The sequence below is a fragment of the Eutrema salsugineum genome, unplaced genomic scaffold, assembly GCF_000478725.1.
Source record: "Eutrema salsugineum unplaced genomic scaffold, Eutsalg1_0 scaffold_20, whole genome shotgun sequence".
Taxonomy (NCBI): Eukaryota; Viridiplantae; Streptophyta; class Magnoliopsida; order Brassicales; family Brassicaceae; genus Eutrema; species Eutrema salsugineum.
In genome coordinates, this window is record NW_006256828.1 from 1,399,343 (window position 1) to 1,415,441 (window position 16,099).

The following is a 16,099-nucleotide window of genomic DNA, read 5'->3' on the forward strand; positions in this document are numbered from 1 at the left end:
TAAATTTTGGAATTTGGATTAGTCATGTAGAATAAAATATAGGACTAAGTATTATCCATTTCTTGTCGTATGGTGTATATCCGTATATCCTTATAACTTCATGATTATCTTAAAATTAACTTAGTGATTTATTAATAGAAAATTATCGTCAGTTTTACACAATACATTTAAAGACATTTTTTTTGTCAGAACACCATACATTATCTATTTATCTGGCATCTAATGAGTACTGGCTAAATTTATTCTACAGCTGTTGATTTGTTTTGATAAAGTATGTAAGCAAAACTAACACGTAGTAGAGAGAAACTTGAGACCATTACAATGATAATGACATATACGATGTCTAATTTTCTACAAAAAAATATTGTTTTTATAATTGAATATTCTATAACGCCATTTTGTTATTGTTACAAACCGAGTTGTGATGAACATTTTCGTTTTTTACTCCTTTTTAAAATTCTTTTGGGAAATGGTCAGTTGTATAGTTGCAATGCATCTAATTTTAACGTATGTATTCCCCATTTAATTGATTTTCTAGATATTTCCGGATTTATCACTTCTCATTTTTAGAGAAACCTTCATTATCATTTCTCTATTAAGATATCATTGACATATTTTGTTGAAATAATTCTTATGTTTCGATATTTTTACAGATATTAAAATGTGTTGTCAATCAAATTTTTATAAACAAAATTGACGATCTACGATAACTTGTATGTTAGGAAATGTAAATATGATACATAAAAACTGCATTTATTTTTCGATAGTCAACGAACGGATTAGTATGGTATATCCGTATATGGCAATTTTTAAAAAATATAAAACTAATTGAGATACTGGCTATATATGTGTCGGTGTAATGACCCTGAGAAGTGAAATTAATTTGTATAGCAATTCGGGAAACAAATTCCAAATATACAAAAAGTAGAATCCTATTTCTGGAAAAAACCCTAAAAACAGAACAGAGACAGAGAGAAGGAGAAGAAGAAGAGAAGAGAGAGAGAGAGAAGATCGTCGTCTTCGTCTACAACCTCTCGATAATCACCAAAATCCATGTGAATTTTTCGAAATTCGAACTCCAACGAAGACGACCCTGAACTCAAAATTCGAAATTTCGTCACCATTTCACGAGGGGGAAAGATAAAAAAACCTCTCCTTTTCAATGGCGGATTTGCTGAGAAAAGTGAAATCGATGAAGAAGAAGGATAAGAGCAACACACAAGCTCTAATCCTCGGGAAATACGAAATGGGTCGGCTTCTCGGCCATGGAACCTTCGCCAAGGTCTACCTCGCGCGAAACGCGACGTCAGGAGAAAGCGTCGCGATCAAAGTGATCGACAAAGAGAAAGTCCTCAAAAGCGGTTTAATCGCGCACATCAAACGCGAGATCTCAATCCTCCGCCGCGTTCGCCACCCGAACATCGTGCAGCTCTTCGAAGTCATGGCGACGAAATCGAAGATCTACTTCGTGATGGAATACGTGAAAGGAGGAGAGCTATTCAACAAAGTCGCGAAAGGGAGATTAAAAGAAGAAATCGCCCGGAAATATTTCCAGCAATTGATATCCGCCGTCTCGTTCTGCCATTTCCGCGGCGTTTACCACCGAGATCTGAAGCCGGAGAATCTTCTTTTAGACGAAAACGGAAACCTAAAAGTCTCCGATTTCGGTTTAAGCGCCGTCTCCGATCAGATACGACAAGACGGGCTTTTCCACACTTTCTGTGGCACGCCTGCTTACGTGGCACCGGAGGTTCTTGCTCGGAAAGGCTACGACGGAGCTAAAGTCGATATCTGGTCTTGTGGAGTGATCCTCTTCGTGTTAATGGCTGGGTTTCTTCCTTTCCATGATCGGAATGTTATGGCCATGTATAAGAAGATTTACAGAGGAGATTTCAGGTGTCCGAGATGGTTTCCGGTTGAGATTAACCGGTTATTGATTCGAATGCTGGAGACTAAACCGGAGAGACGGTTCACAATGCCGGAGATTATGGAGACTGGTTGGTTCAAAAAAGGGTTTAAGAGCATCAAGTTCTATGTTGAAGATGATCATAAGCTCTGTGACGTCGATGATGAAATCGAATCCGTCGAATCGGTTTCTGAAGGGTCTTCTACGTTTTCTGAACCGGAATTCGAGTCTTTTGATGGTAGGAGGAGAGCAATGACGATGCCTAGACCGGCGAGTTTGAATGCGTTTGATCTCATTTCGTTCTCTCCCGGTTTTGATTTATCCGGTTTGTTTGATGATGATGATGGTGAAGGCTCTAGGTTTGTCTCTGGAGCTCCGGTTAACAAGATCATATCGAAACTTGAGGAGATTGCGAAAGTTGTGAGCTTTACCGTGCGGAAGAAGGATTGTAAAGTGAGTCTTGAAGGTTCGAGAGAAGGAAGTGTGAAAGGTCCATTGAGAATTGCTGCTGAGATATTTGAGTTGACTCCAGCTTTGGTTGTTGTTGAAGTGAAGAAGAAAGGAGGTGATAAAATGGAGTATGATGAGTTTTGTAATAAGGAACTGAAACCGAGATTGCTGAGCTTGAGTGCTGATAATGGAGAATCAGTTTGTGCGTCGTCTCGTTCTTTGCCTACTTATCTGCTTTCTGATACTGATTAGGAAGATGAAAGAAATGGTTTTCTTGGATTTGTGAAGCTGCTTTATTGGTTTAGGTTTTGGTGACTTTTTTTTAGATCTGTGAATCATGAGTTTTTAACCAATTGTGATGTTCTTGTTCTTTGCATGGTGTAAATTAGGCTTTAGAGCTAAAAGAGGACTGGTGAGATATGAATCTCTGATGTATAGAAAGGGAAAAACACAGATTGAAATAAACAAGTTTGTTATTTTCGCGTTTGATCTTTTATATTTTGGTGTGGGAGGTTAGAATCGGTATTAGTGATGCAATTTCGAAGTAGAGATCAAATGTGTAAATGCATTTTACTCAACATGTCTTTTGACGCAGTCCCAATAACCAGGTTCGTATTTTTGTAAGTATTGAACCAAAAAAAAAATCTAGATATGTGATGATATATTGCAGCCAATCCAATATCATAAATCTCAGATTTTACACAGAGATTAAACAAAGGAAATTATATTAAAGGGAAAAAAATGATTAGGAAAAAACAGATTTGATCACATTACACAGTGTTTCTCATTGTTGTTGTTGTTGTTTCATTGCCACTTCCAAACAATATCTTTCAAAGATGGCTTAAGCTCAAGATCGCAAAACTGTTTATACTCCATTGTATCACCTCCACTTTTCTTAAACTCAACCATATGAAAACTCTTTGTCACTTCAAATATCTCAACATCAATGGCAAGTTGACCTTTTCTTCCTTCTCTTCTATCTTCCATCTTCACTCCTACATTGCTCTTCTTCAAATCGAATCTCTCACTACTCATAGCTATCTCTTCGAATTTCGACACTATCTCTTTCGCTTCCTTCTTCGATGTAAACATCGATTCTGACCTCTCTTCTTTCTCAAACAATCCCGAGAGATCAAACCCTTGAGACAGCGAGGAGATTAGATCAAATGCATTGTAACACATCGGTTTCACAGCAAAGGCTGCGTGCACATCGCTGATTAGCGATTCGATCTGATGACTATCAGGAGATTTAGGAGTTTCGATCTTTTTGAAACCCTTTTGAAACCAAGAATTCTCCATGATTTTGTCAATCTTGATTCTTGAATTAGGGTTAGGATCAAGAATCCGAGATAACAGCTTCTTGACCTCAGGAGGAAACCAATTCGGACATCTGAATTCGCCTTTCGTGATCTTTCGATACATTTCCACAAGATTCTGCTCGTGAAACGGAAGAAATCCAGCCAACAGCACGTACAACACAACTCCACAAGACCAAACATCAGCTTGAGCTCCATCATAACCTTTCTTGCATATCACTTCAGGCGCCACGTAAGCAGGTGTTCCACATGTCGTGTGAAGCAAGCCATCTTGTTTCGTCGACTCTCTCAACGCGCTGAGCCCAAAATCAGATATTTTCAAATCGCCGTTTTCGTCTAGAAGCAGATTCTCCGGTTTGAGATCGCGGTGGTAAACTCCGCGGCTATGGCAATAATCGATTGCTCCAATCAATTGTTGAAAATATTTTCGAGCAATATCTTCTTTAAGTTTTCCTTTAGAGACTTTGTCGAAAAGCTCACCGCCTTTTACATACACCATCACGAAATATATCTTTGTTTTGCTCGCCATGACTTCGTGGAGGAAGACGACGTTTGGGTGACGAACAAGACGCATCACTGAGATTTCTCGTTTGATTTGATCGATTAATCCGCCTTTCGTGACTTTCTGCTTGTCGATTACCTTGATCGCTACGCTTTCTCCAGATTTTAGGTTACGTGCGTGGTACACTTTAGCGAATGTACCTTGACCTAGAAGACGTCCTAATTCGTACCTTTGCATCAACACGATGCCGTTTTTATCCATTGATTCGAGTCGTTTTAACGGGTTTCTTGGGAGAACAATTTAACTTGATGAAAAAACAGAGGAAGCTTAATGAATAACTTCGTTTTCGATTGTTTTTTCCATGGCTTAGAAGAGAGAGAGAGGGCGCTCAGATTCTGGAAATGTTCCTGAGTGAAAAATAAAATAAATTTCAATTGTTTCTCTCAAGTTCAGCATATATAAAAATAGTAATTCTAAAAAAATATCGAGATTTGTGCGGTTGTGGTGACGCTTGGAGTGGGTTCTCCTAAATATATAGATTTGGGTATGCTTTAGATTTGTGAAAATGATAAATGGACTTAAATGGTTACATATAAATCTTGAGATGATAGAAAGAGTGGCTCACATAACATGTCTTGATTTGAAAAATAAGTGGCGGAGGAATCTTCAAGTTGCAATACAAATAGGGCATTCCATTTGTCATGGCCATGGCCCATGGGATATTGATTTTTGTATTTTTTTCAAAAAAAGAATATGTGATACTAAACATTCATTTGGCTAAATATTTTTATATAAAATATTTTTCTATTTTAAGTTTTCATTTGCTTTTCAGAATTTTGTTCATCTTCTGAAGATCTATTGGCGTTGGGTTCAACTTTGTTTGAAATGAATCCCGTTTATTTGTATTTTAAAAAAAATATTTATGTGTCAATATATGATGTGTTTAGGTGAAATTAGGAAAAAGAACATTTATTCATCGTTTTTTTTATAGGATTTGGTTATTTGGTGATGCAAAATATTAATATACAATCGAGTTCAGTTTTATTGACTATTGTAATTAGCTTAATAGATTACAGGTTTTATTACAGGTTTTATTCATCGTTTTATTACAGGTTTCAAGAAGAAAAATTATTTAATAAACCTAATTTTAGTTTATATCATAAAATATATCGTAAGAAATGGTGGAATGGTTTTAAAAAAGAAATGGTGGAATGTTTGGATTATAAATAAATTGATGAAAATGAGACTCGATATATTCGAATGGTTTAGTCAGGGCCGGCCCAATTGTATCTGTATCTGACGCCTGAAGCAAAAAGAAATATTTACATAACAAATATATGAGGGAGCATCGAACTTGGGTTATTTGACAACAGAATGATGGACCAACAAAAAGAAATATTTACATAACTATGAAGGAATTTGATTAAAATTTGCTGCCCTTAATATTTATACTAAATTTGGCGTCTAAAACTATTGCTTTAGCAGATTTAGTTCAGGGCCGGCCCTAGGTTTAGTGGACTGGTGCAGTGAGCATGGGAACACGAGCTGGTCACACTTGCTTCGAATAGTTGACGCTTTGGTCCCAATAGTTTTGAAAGGCACAATGTCTCAACTGTCTCCTTGTTCAAAAAGATTTATGAATCATGCTTAGTTTTATTTATAATTGGAGTATTTTGGACTTGATTTTTTACTCTAAAACCCTAAATAATGTTGAAGAGTTGGATATTCTTGCCGTGACATGACTGACATCCATATTAATTGATCAATTATGATTGGAAATCCATATAAAAAGATGAATCTAATTTTCTCTTATGAATTATAGTATTACACATTTAACCACTCGATCAAAGATTATTGATTTAGGATTTGGAATTTACTTAAATCGACTCCTAACCATGTACATAACTCAATTATAATATCGTCGATAATATATAATACGATTTGTTGATCTATAAATGATTTGAAAACTCAAATGAATAAGTTAAATTTTATCGGTTATTTATGGAAATAAATTCTTTTCTTTTTTAATATATGATTTTATTTCCTTTTTTTTCCCCCTATCACTCTCAAAAGAGACATCGTTTAAAGTTACATCGCCCAATGAAAAACATACTAAAAATCATAAGCAAAAGAAAAATACATAAGATAATAATCATTAGGGAAAGAGATTGGAGAGCAAAACAGAGCCGAGCCTTGTAGAAGTGGAGAAATGCAGCTGAATAAACAGAAAGGAGCAGAGAAGTATCAAGGCGTTGGGTGATTCGAAAACTGAATGAATCCGAACCAAGTGGAGAGGTAGGAGATCCTCGAAGAGGAAATAGCAACGGCCGAAGAGTCGAGAGCAGCTAATCTCCTACGAAGTGTCATTTGGATCTCACGGATTGCTTGAGCTGGAGGCTTGGAAACAGCTCGGTGCAATCTGTTATGGTGGCTTGTCCAACATCGATGCAGCAGGTGCGGAATGGGAAAGCTCTAGACGTGTTAAAAAAGCGAACCACAAGATTTCACGTATTCTCATCGAATGACCAGACACACACGAAATGAGATGAGATCGTGAGAAAGATCAATGAATTGACAGCTGAGAAGGGTACAAGCCTGACACGAGCTACGTAGGATAAGACACAGATGAGCAAATGATAATTGAGTCACTTAAGCTCCACAGTGAACGTTAAGCTGCAGCTGAGATCACACTGTTGGAAAATAACATTATCATCAAAGTTGGCTGAGGACCTTTCACTTTTTATATATCTTATGGGATATTTGTTCAGGGTGGTTCTTGAAACAGACCCCGAACGTCATTGCGGGGAAAATAGCAATGTAGAGCACAAAAGCTAGTGATTCAGTCTTTGATTATTACATCTTCCTTTGAAGAAAGTAACAGTTTTTGGTTTAGTTTTTTGATCAGTTTTGTTTTCGGTTCAGTGCACTAAATTAAGTTCGGTTCAATCTAGTTCGGTTATATTTGGTCACTAAATAAAAGGAAAGAAATCTTGGTTTGTTTTTGTTTTATTTTAATTGATATCTATACTATTAAAAGCGAAGGGTATTTTGTGTCCAAACAGGTTTTAATTAGTTTTTTACTATTCTGTTTTTGGAATAACTCCTATTTATGTTACCAAACAAGTCAATTTAATACAATATTAATAAATAATATATTTTTAATTTATATCTTAAAATAAATTCAAAAATTTAAATTTGAATTTAGATTTGTTATAGATTTCCTTAAATTTAAGTTATATTATTTATCAAATATTATAAAATCAGTTATTATTATATTTTTACAAAAATAATAAATCTGATATCAATTAAGATTTAATTATATTCAAATTTAAGTAATATTTTAATGATAAAGATAAAAATAATATATTATTATTAAATAAGTCTAAAACTTTTAATATTCAAATTTAAAAAATATGTAAAATATACAAATAATATAAATGGACGTGTTATAATTATGTTTTAATAACTATAATTCTTTTCGGATTAATATAAATGGACATGTTATAATAACGTTTTTATAATCGTTGTACTTATTAGATTAATATAAACAGACGAAATAGAATAATGTTTCTCTACTCGCAGTCATATATATACTAGAAATAATAAATTAATAGAAACAAAATATACATAAACAGAAAAATATTTATCACTTATTAGAAAATTATATATGAAAAAAAAACATAAATTATATTACAAAATTTGATAAATTAAAAATTATATTACAAACATTTTTTCCCTTTGAAGAATCCCACCAACTCACTATTTAAGAGAACCGAGTATGAGGGTGTGGAAATACATTCTTTAATCCAAGAAACAAAAATCTCTGGAAGCTGAAAAGCATGGAGAATGTTCAGGATAAACTTCCACTTAATACTATCATAAGCCTTGGTGAGATCAACTTGTAAACAACCTCTTGAAGTGGTACCCGACTTGTGAAAATCAGCAACAAGCTCAGAAGCTAATAGAACATTCTCACATAACAATCTCCCTTTGATAAAACCGACCTGATTAGATAAGATGCGAGCTATTACCATTTACATGGTTGAACAACAAAAGACGGGTCTGAAGTCCTCTAATCTTTCAGCACCAATCCGTTTCAGAATTAGAGCTATAGCAGTACAATTGACCTGCCTCAGAAGACGAGATGATGTAAAAAAACTCCTGGACAGCTTTAATCAAGTCCATACCCACAAGATCACAGGAGGAGGTAAAAAACTATGCAGTAAAACCATCTGGTCCCGACGCTTTGTTCTTAGGCAGGGAAAAAACTGCATCTTCAATCTCTTAGACAGAAGGTAATGCTGAGAGATGACTAGCCAAAACATCATTGCATCGAAAGGGATGCAAGCTCTGAATGTGAGAGATAGAATATGGACATATATGATTGCTGGGTTAGAGCAGCCCAACAGGTTGAATTAGAACTGCTCCACAAGCCTTTTCATTTGAGCAATATCCGTGATTTTAGAATCATTGTCGGTTCGCAGATGAATGATGAATGGAGTTGGAAATACAGTGAGCTTTAACTGACTTATGAAAGAACCGGGTATTAGAATCCCTTAAATCCAGCCATCTGATCCCTGATTTCTGCTTCAAAAATGATTCTTCAGTTGTGGCCTAAAAATTCCAAGAGTTGCGAGCCTCCAACTCAGCATCAAACAAGGTCGGAGAGGGAAAGGAGAGGACTTGACGCTGCAAACCCTCAAGCTTCTCAAGCGCATCCTTTGCTCTCTTCTGAACATCGCTAAAACACCTCCTGTTAAGATCCCGACAATAGAATTTAGCATCTCTCAAATGAATTCTCAAAACTAAAAACTCTTGTTTTGACTAAAGCTCCACGTCTAAAACAGACATGATGTAAGTTTTGGTGTTGCTAAAAGCAGGATTCATTCAGCGAAAATCCAATTTCTAATATCGAAAGGCTTTATTTCATTTTAAATCCTGTACTTTCAAGATTTAGGGAAAGATTTACGGAAAATATTTAAAGGGTACCAAGTATTACAATGACCTGACAATGAAGGTTAACATGGTGGGGCGACGGAAAGATGAACTCTCTCTATTTATATCACATTGAGATATATACTCCAACAATTTTTCTTTTTAGGCTACTCCCTAACATACAAAATAAATTTAAAAATCTCATTATAGAATATATAAACCATTGGAATCTTGGATCAAAATGTTACTGCCACGTAAACACACCAATGTCAATTTCTCTTAACTATTTGTCGTCCGTGTGTGCCATTACCCACGGTTGTACATACATGCATAGAATGTTCTGTAGAGTAAAATTAAGGCCACGTGAATAATCTCTAACAAGAAAAATAGATTCTTTTTTTTTTATAGGAAAAATAGATCTTTCAATTACTAGAATACTTGAAACATCAAAATGCATCTTAAAAGGCCGTAACAGATCAAATGATAATAGATAATGTAATCATAGTTCATAAGGTATATTATGCTATGGGCCTATGACGCATATGAAATTTGACCAGAAGTAGATACATTATCCAGTGACATGTTTTGTGTTCGGATTAATGGGTCATTAAAGGAATTAATCAGGTTAGAGTGTGTACCGGTATAAGACAGAGAGATAGTTGCATTTAAAAACCATCAAGAATAGCAAACGCTAAATTTAGAACGAAATCAAGTTCGCCGATGAATTTAAAAGATAAACTTCAAGAATCTAAAAACTCTCAACTTAAATTATTATTAATGAGATGTCCCTTGCAACCCACATAGAAATATAACTAAAAGCTAAACAAAAATAGAATTTTTTTTGAAATAAAGAAAATAAGAATAAGTTTTAACCTATATGAAAAAACACCAAAAGAATATTGCTGTCAAGATGGCATGCTCTTTCTGTAATAAACCAGTTGAGAGTCGAGAACACCTTTTCTTTGAATATATGGAATACACTTGTAAGTGGGATCATGGGTTCAGAGTTTACGACAAGATGGACTGAGGTGCTCGACAAAGTTATTCATCCAACGGCCACTCAAACAAAAAGCTTTTCTTCTGCGATATACATTCCAAAAGCAGCGGTCTACACGATTTGGTGTGAGAGAAATGAAAGACGCCATGGTGAGCCACCAACTCCGGAAGCTCTGGTGAGCAAGAAGATTGATCTAATCATTCGAAACCGGCTATCAACGATTAGAGGAGGAGGCCGAAGGAAATACGAAGACGGCCTGCAAACATGATTTGCGACAAGAGGAAGCTCTTAGATTAGCAAATACTCTGTTTTGTTTAGCGTTCAAATGCTTTGTTTTTGGTTTTTAGTTTTTTTTTTTTAAAACAATTTCATACATTTTAAATATAATTTAACATTTTATTTAAAAAAACATAAAACAACAAAAGAAAAAATCAAAAAGAAATTAAACACAAGTTGCCTAAAATAAAATATTTTAAACAGTGATGAACGACAAAAACGTTAAACGACTCCTAATCACCTACATCAGATATCTATCATCACATTATCTTTTCGTTTATGTGCAAAAATGCTTTTCCAAAAACATAAAAAACGAAAATTAATGAATAAAAATCGAAGTCTTGCGGTTAACCAAAGACTCTTTGGTCTTTTTCACTAGTTAATATAATACAAAATCAGAAAGGTTATAAAGAAAGTGTGCAGTTAACCATTTACTTTGGAAAGTTATTGGAAATTGGATTTATAAAGATTATAGTTGATTTTAAAAATTATAAAATTTGTCAAATTATTAAGAATTTTATTGGATTTGTAAAATTTAGAGAGAGTTTTATGAATTTAAACAATCTACAAAATATTTTTAATATGACAGATTTTGAGAATCCAATAGATATAGATAATATTTTAAAAATTATGATTTATGAATTAAATTGTAAAGAATTATTATGCTAATAACATTATATTATAATAAAATCATACAATTATTAAAATATAAATTTTTTAAATATCAATAAATTTTGATTAGATTATAAAAATCATCATATCAATAACAACCGATTTTTATAATCAGTAAATGAATAACAATGGAATCTAGTAAGAATATAAAAATCAACAAATTAATAATTATAAAATCTTAAACTCTAAAAATTTTTATAAATCAATTTTCAATAACACTTCCTTTGAAAACAAAATTCAATCAAATGTAAAGAGAAATTAATGAGAATAAGGGTGGAAATAACTAGAGATTTTTAAACAGTTTGGGAGAAAGGAGATAGAAATGTTCTGATAAATAGTTCACAAAATTAAAGAAAGAATTCAAGGTATGAGTACGAAATGTCTTTACCCGGAAGTAAAGAAACTCTTAGCTCTTGCAATGTCAGTCTATGAATGTGTTCACGTTACCCAAAAAAACATTTGTAAATATCATCTGATGTCGCTTAAGACAAGAAAAACATATCTATATATATATATATATATATATATATATATATATATATATATATATATCAACCATTGACCATATTTAGAATTGAAGAAGGCTGAAAGCAAGAGTACTAACCAATTTTTTTCATTCTGAAAAAATACTAGATACTGAAAAAATATATTAAATATTCGATGTTCATGACTTCACTCTAATGAACAGATCTCATACTCCAATAAGAAGAATGAAAAAAATTGGTTAGTAGTTTTTTTTTATTTTTAATATGAACAGCAATCTGGTGAAGATGATAAAGCTCTTTCCTTTGGAAACAAGAACCGCAACAGCAATCTTAGCATAATCATAACCTAATATTGCACTAAAGCATCGCTTATCACATCATCGTTATTCTTGGTTTCCATAATCAACCTCAATTCTAAATATGGTCAATGGTTGATACTCTTGCTTTCAGCCTTCTTCTAAATAATGATGATGCTCTTAACACAAAAACAAAAACAAACACCCAAAAATAATAACACAAATTCCAAAAAAAAAAGAAGATGGATAACGCCAAAAAAGTTAAACGACTCCTAATGACCTTTATCAGATATCCATTTATCACATTATCTTTTCATTTTAATGTAGAGATAATTAGACACTTTTATAACTCAAATAACAAAAAGAGTAACTTTTAGTTACTAGGTAACTTATTTCATTGTTTATGCTTAAATAATTCGAAATTACCCCTCATGGATACGATAAAGTGGATTCGAAAAAATAGATAGTAGATTAAAACTAGAATTTAAAAATAATTATTAGTTTTTCCTATCTGTTTTGTTTTGTATTTTCCTGTATTTTGAAAGACATATAATATTTTTTTTTATTAAAATGAGTTATAATTTCATTTTTTCATTGTTTTAAGATCTATTATACTATAATTTATTTATCAAGCAAAAACTTTTCAAAAACATATGTATAAATTTTTTTAAAAAATCAAAAATATAGGTAGATATCCACTCTGATAATATGACGTAAATGATGTATAATAGATATACAACATGGACATGATTGGGTAGATTTGTTTCATTGATATATTCGACATGAATATATATTTTACATTGTCCATAAGGTGGACGTGGATCATATGGATAGGTTATAAACAATGTAAAATGTATAACCATGTTGAATATATCAATAAAAACATATCCACGTAATCATGTCCATGTTATATATTCATTATGCATCATCCACATCATATTTTATATGTGGATACCTCAATGAAAACATATCCACGCATTCAAGTCCATGTTATATGTCCATTATGCATCATCCACATCATATTTTTTAAGTGGATATCTGCCTAGACTTCTGATTTTTTTTAAAAAATTTATACATATGTTTTTGAAAATTTTTTATTTGATAAATAACTATAGTATAATGGATTTTAAAACAATGAGAAAATAAAATTATAACTCATTCTAACAAAAAAAAATATTTTATGTCTTTCATAATACAGAAAAATACAAAATAAAATTAGATGGGAAAAGATAATTACTGTTTTTGAAATCTGGGTTTTAATCTGCTATCCATTAGTTCGCATCCACCTTATCGCATCCACGAAGGACAATTTCGGATTAACAAAAAAATAAATTACCCAATAGCTATAAGTATTTTTTGTAAGAATGAAACCTGAAAATGTCTTTGAATTAAATAACTCTTTAATGTATATGCAAAGATACTTTTTCCAAAAAAACATAAAAAATGGGAAAATTAATGAATAAAAATCAGTAATCTAAGTCTTGCGGTAAACCATCTGTTAAATGCAGATGACACTGGTTTTTTTCACTAGTTACAAAATAAGAAAGGCTATAAAGAAAGTGTTGACAGCTCTGACCAGGCCTGACCAGGCAGTTAACTTAGGAAAGTCCGCAATACTTTTGGAAACAAAATTCAATCAAATGTAAAAGAGACAAATGATAAAATCTTAGATATGCACAATAAAGGTGGAAGAGGGAAATAGATAGAGATTTTTGAACAGTTTGGGAGAACGAAGATAGAATTGTTTTTATATATAGTTCACAAAATTAAAGAAAGAATTCAATGTTGAAGTAAGAAATTTCTTCACCCGGAAGTAAAGAAACTCTTAGCTCTTGCAATGTCAGTCTATGAATGTGTTCACATTACCCAAAAAAATATTTGTAAATATCATCTAATGTCGCTTAAGACAAGAAAAACACATATATATATATATATATATCTTATGTGAAACAAAATTATAACTATATATATATATATATAGAATATTTATTTTAGTAATATAGTTCAAACGCGTTGCACACCGCTCAGACAAGTCTCCGGAAAATAAAATTAACCTATATAAGGGTTACATATCCCTAAACTTGTATCAAACCCTAGATAATAAAGCCTGTATATGTCATAAAATTAAAACGTTATAATACCAAGATTATAAATCTTGTTATTACGCAATTTCATATATGACACACGTACGTACCTATGATATCATCTCTCTCTCTACTATTATATCGACTCACTTCCCCCCCTCTCCTCCGGCATCATCTCCGGCATCATTTATTATACATTCACGACGGCGGCGATCTCTCATTGTTCCCCACTCATGCATGGAAAGATGAAGCTTTTTCCCCGCGAGCATGAAATCCGCCGCTTGTACCGGCGTCAGAATCTCGATGATCTTGGCTAAAGTATCTACCCTCAGATTATCGGCCTCGGCCAATAAACTGGCCAGAGCTTCTTCTTGCTTGTCGAGAGCTTGATCTACCGCCGCGTTAGGTTCTCCGACATGCTCCTCCGCGTAAGCCGCGGTGGCGATGGGAATATCCGCCGCATCCTCTTGCAGGCTCGAGACTTTCTTGGTCATCTTCTCTTCGTCATCTATGACTTTCACATGCAACACGTTGATCTTCGCTAGTTGCTCCGCCGTTAGATCGCTAAGTGATGCGCCACTGCCATCTATCGTACCAAACCAAATTGAATTAAAATTTCTTAAACCAAATCAAACCAAAACCAAAGTTATACGTATTAAAAATCTATTGGTTTACATCATTTTTATGTCTTAAAAAAGAAAAAAAACTAAACTAACCAACTATTTTTATATAATGAGATGAACATGATTATAAAACCGGAACCAAATTCTTAAATTGAAACCAAACCAAGGTTTTATATATGAAATTTTATTCTTTTTTTTAAAAAACAAATAGAACCCAAACTAAACTATTAAATTTAAACCGAACTGTTTTTATAGCGTATAAATCGAACCAAAACAAACCAAACAAAATAAACCGAACGTCGTTAGTTTCATTTTAAAGATTCTCAAAACCGAACCGAAGCATTTCAGTTGTTTGTTTTGATTCAAAGATTCTAAAAAACCGAGATATGTCCAAAAAACACTTACCAGAATAATCGTAACCGTCGATGTTGCGGAGAAACTGGGTGACACGGAACTCGGTTTGGGAGCCACACAAAGCATAAACGAGCCTAAAGAAAGAAGAAGGTCTACAACCACCCATCCAAATCAGAGCGTTCTCTAGCGGAGTGTTCCACGACGGCGCATAATAGTTCGAGCTACATCGGTGAGAAAGATTAGCTCGTTTCTCGGCGTAGTATCTGAAATCTCCGATGATCATTTTTGTTAAATCACGGAGTTTGTCGTCGGCGTTAGCCTCGGCGGCGCCATCGTGAGACCGTCGTTGAGACAAGGCTTGTTTTATCTCAGGGATGCGTCTGGATTGTAAACCCATCCACTCTTGATAACAACTCTCTTGAGCTTGTTCAATGTTCTTCGCTTTATTATTCTCCATTTTTTTTAGGTGTCTATGTGTTTTTGTTTTCTGTATGTTTGTTTCCATTTCGTCCGGTATATATATAGGCAAAAATAATGCACCAGAACCATTGTACAATATAATATAATTGGATAAAAACGTCGAATCGGGTACCGAAAAAAGAAACTGATGAACTTGGACAAAGAAGGTTTATTTGGACACCTTTATATATTAACGAGAATATTAGTATTGGGTATTGGAAGATAATACGTGCTTTGCGGGGAAGAGAGAAAAAATAATGCATGCAGTACGTGTAGGACTAATAGAGAATGCGACTTGTCGTTACGAAAACCGTTAATTTGCAATTATTTTTGTGTAAATTTGGTTGCATATTCTTTGTTATCGGGAAAAAGAAAAGTGAAAACCCTTCATCAAAGTAACGGAAGCCGACACATTCACTCTATTTATGAAGAAAATATGTAAGAAAAAAAATATCACATTGACCCGAAAAGAAACAAAAAACAAGATTTACATGAATAGATATTTTGTTGAGAAAGGGTTAAAACATGAATAGATATTATTAGGATAAAACAATACAGTATGGTTCTTCTACGTTCTAAATTTAATTTAATTCTTACGCTAGAAGATATGATGCAAATTCAGGAATCAGAAGAATTTATGGTGTCAAATGTTACATGTGGCAACTTTACCTCTTTAGAGAGGATTTAGCACGTGTAGTGTATCGTTTACATATAATTTTAAAATTTGGAGAATATTCACCAATA

The 16,099-nt window shown here is 33.3% G+C and overlaps 3 protein-coding genes across 3 annotated transcripts; 1 reads left to right on the top strand and 2 right to left on the bottom strand.

Moving 5' to 3' along the window:
- Positions 1 to 924: 924 nt before the first annotated feature.
- Positions 925 to 2,828, top strand: LOC18016034 (CBL-interacting serine/threonine-protein kinase 19). The gene has a single exon (XM_006398203.2). The coding sequence runs from the start codon at positions 1,163 to 1,165 to the stop codon at positions 2,606 to 2,608; it is 1,446 nt and encodes a 481-aa protein (XP_006398266.1). The 5' UTR covers positions 925 to 1,162; the 3' UTR covers positions 2,609 to 2,828.
- A 200-nt stretch (positions 2,829 to 3,028) lies between these two features.
- On the bottom strand, positions 3,029 to 4,554 carry LOC18016035 (CBL-interacting serine/threonine-protein kinase 20). Its single transcript, XM_006398204.2, has one exon. It carries the CDS (start codon positions 4,433 to 4,435, stop codon positions 3,161 to 3,163), a length of 1,275 nt encoding a protein of 424 aa, XP_006398267.1. The 5' UTR covers positions 4,436 to 4,554; the 3' UTR covers positions 3,029 to 3,160.
- A 5,452-nt stretch (positions 4,555 to 10,006) lies between these two features.
- LOC18016036 (protein DELAY OF GERMINATION 1) lies at positions 10,007 to 15,472 on the bottom strand. Its single transcript, XM_006398205.2, has 3 exons — positions 14,948 to 15,472; positions 14,030 to 14,505; positions 10,007 to 10,362 (listed from the first exon to the last, which is right to left on the bottom strand). Exons 1-2 carry the CDS (start codon positions 15,399 to 15,401, stop codon positions 14,066 to 14,068), a joined length of 894 nt encoding a protein of 297 aa, XP_006398268.2. The 5' UTR covers positions 15,402 to 15,472; the 3' UTR covers positions 10,007 to 10,362; positions 14,030 to 14,065.
- Positions 15,473 to 16,099: the final 627 nt, after the last annotated feature.

What these genes read in the sequence shown, in the direction of transcription:
- LOC18016034 (XM_006398203.2), top strand. Translation starts at nt 1,163, where the DNA reads ATGGCGGATTTGCTGAGAAAAGTGAAATCGATGAAGAAGAAGGATAAG.
- LOC18016035 (XM_006398204.2), bottom strand. Translation starts at nt 4,435, where the DNA reads ATGGATAAAAACGGCATCGTGTTGATGCAAAGGTACGAATTAGGACGT.
- LOC18016036 (XM_006398205.2), bottom strand. Translation starts at nt 15,401, where the DNA reads ATGGAAACAAACATACAGAAAACAAAAACACATAGACACCTAAAAAAA. An exon ending in CGACGGTTACGATTATTCTG is followed by an intron (nt 14,506 to 14,947) that starts GTAAGTGTTTTT and finishes TTGGTACGATAG; the next exon opens with ATGGCAGTGGCGCATCACTT.